Source organism: Galeopterus variegatus, unplaced genomic scaffold (assembly GCF_000696425.1).
Source record: "Galeopterus variegatus unplaced genomic scaffold, G_variegatus-3.0.2 Scaffold225, whole genome shotgun sequence".
Lineage (NCBI taxonomy): Eukaryota > Metazoa > Chordata > Mammalia > Dermoptera > Cynocephalidae > Galeopterus > Galeopterus variegatus.
The window spans coordinates 197,695-199,387 of NW_007726336.1; the positions used below are offsets into that span (position 1 = coordinate 197,695).

At 40.8% G+C, this 1,693-nt stretch overlaps 1 protein-coding gene across 1 annotated transcript in view; it reads left to right on the top strand.

Annotated features, from left to right (window-relative positions):
* Positions 1-1,473: 1,473 nt before the first annotated feature.
* The window catches only part of AUH (AU RNA binding protein/enoyl-CoA hydratase), a 171,315-nt gene continuing 171,095 nt past the window's right edge, over positions 1,474-1,693 (top strand). The window contains exon 1 of the mRNA XM_008566156.1: positions 1,474-1,514. Coding sequence (XP_008564378.1) covers positions 1,474-1,514 — 41 coding nt within the window. The remainder of the gene's footprint in view (positions 1,515-1,693) is intronic.

Consider the following 1,693-nt stretch of genomic DNA (forward strand, 5'->3'; position numbering starts at 1 on the left):
ATTATCAGAAAAGAGGAAAGATATAAAGGAAGCAACATTCTTCCTTGTCATAAACTTCAAGAAAAATTTCCCATGGGGCACTTTAGAAAAGATATAATAACCTCAACATCATTCCTACAGCAGATGCGGTAATGAATTCAATTGGCTTTTTCTTTCCACTTTGGATAAAAGCTGAAGGTATAACATTGAAGGAAGTCTTGCTCAGGACTCAAAAATATAGTTAGTGTGTAACAGCAGAAATTTGTGTGGTAGTAGCAGCATGCTCACACCAGCACATTTTTCAAACAGTATTCCTAAAAACATACTTTCTCAGTTGAGTTTTGATAAAATCTGTGTAGCAGAAGATTCTAAAACAGTACACCTCAATGAGCACCTCCACACTAAATTGCTATTCTGAGTTTCTGGAAGAGCCACATGTTCTAAATCTCACCTCAGCCTATGGTTTGGCTGAACACCCTTTGTTGAGACTGTTAGCTGAAACTAAAACTGTCGAGGCAGAAATAATTTTGTAAAGTTTAATGGGAGCCAAATGAGAGCATTGGCCTGAGAAACACCATTGGACAGAGTCAGAGAAGTGCTCCAGAGTTTATTACAAATAACAGAGGCTTTATAGACAGGAAAGACCGAAGAAAGTAGAAACAAAGAACAAAGAGTGGATTGGTCACTTCGAAATCACTTTCCTTGTCAGGTGGGGATAGGGAGACAGAACAGTAGAAAAATGCCTGATTAGTTAACTAATTAGTTAACTGGTTACTTCAGTCTATCTTTTTTGTCTAAGGATTAAAAAAATTAAAAAAATCATTATTGTTTATATTGAAGATGTAAACTGCCCTGTTTGGGGACATTGGCTATCTCTTTCTCCTGACTTCTCAGAAGGTCAGACCACAACCTAACTGACTTGGAACTTAGCATTTTAGTTTTTAGTCTGGTCTGCTGGTGCCTAGTGCAGGTACTTAGGCAATGCAGGAACTTATTACAAATTTATTTTTGTAATAGACACATTGTATGTATTTACAGGGTACAATGTCATGTTTCGATACACATATATGTTGTATAATGATCAAGCTCGATAGCCGTCAAAAAAAAAAAAAAAAAGATCAAAGCAGGGCACTGAGCCTCATGCATTTATCATTTCCTTGTGGTGAGAACACTCGAAGTCTCTCTTCTAGCTATCTTGTTATATTCAATGCCTGAAAAAAAAAAGATCAAAGCAGGGCACTGAGCCTCATGCATTTATCATTTCCTTGTGGTGAGAGCACTCGAAGTCTCTCTTCTAGCTATCTTGTTATATTCAATGCCCTACTGTGCAACAGAACACCAGGACTTAGTCCTCCTATCTAATTGTAACTTTGTACCACTAACCAGGCCCTCCCATCCTCCCTTCCCCTGTCCCCGTCTCTGGTAACCACTGTTCCACTGTCTGCTTCTAGGACATCAACTCTCTCTTTTCAGACTCCACATGTGAGTGAGGTCATGCGGGATTCGTCTTCTCAGGCCTTCTCGAACGCCGTGCAGTAAACGTCGGGCTCGTTTTTTCGACATGCACGAGTCCATCAGTGTCCCGCGCTGAGCTGCCACACCACCTGCACGACACCAGAAGAGACAACATTTTAGTTTACTTTTGCAGCTTCACACGAAGAGCCAGGGCATAGCCCAGAGAGCGCGGGCAGGCGATTGCGTCTGGGTAGTTCTC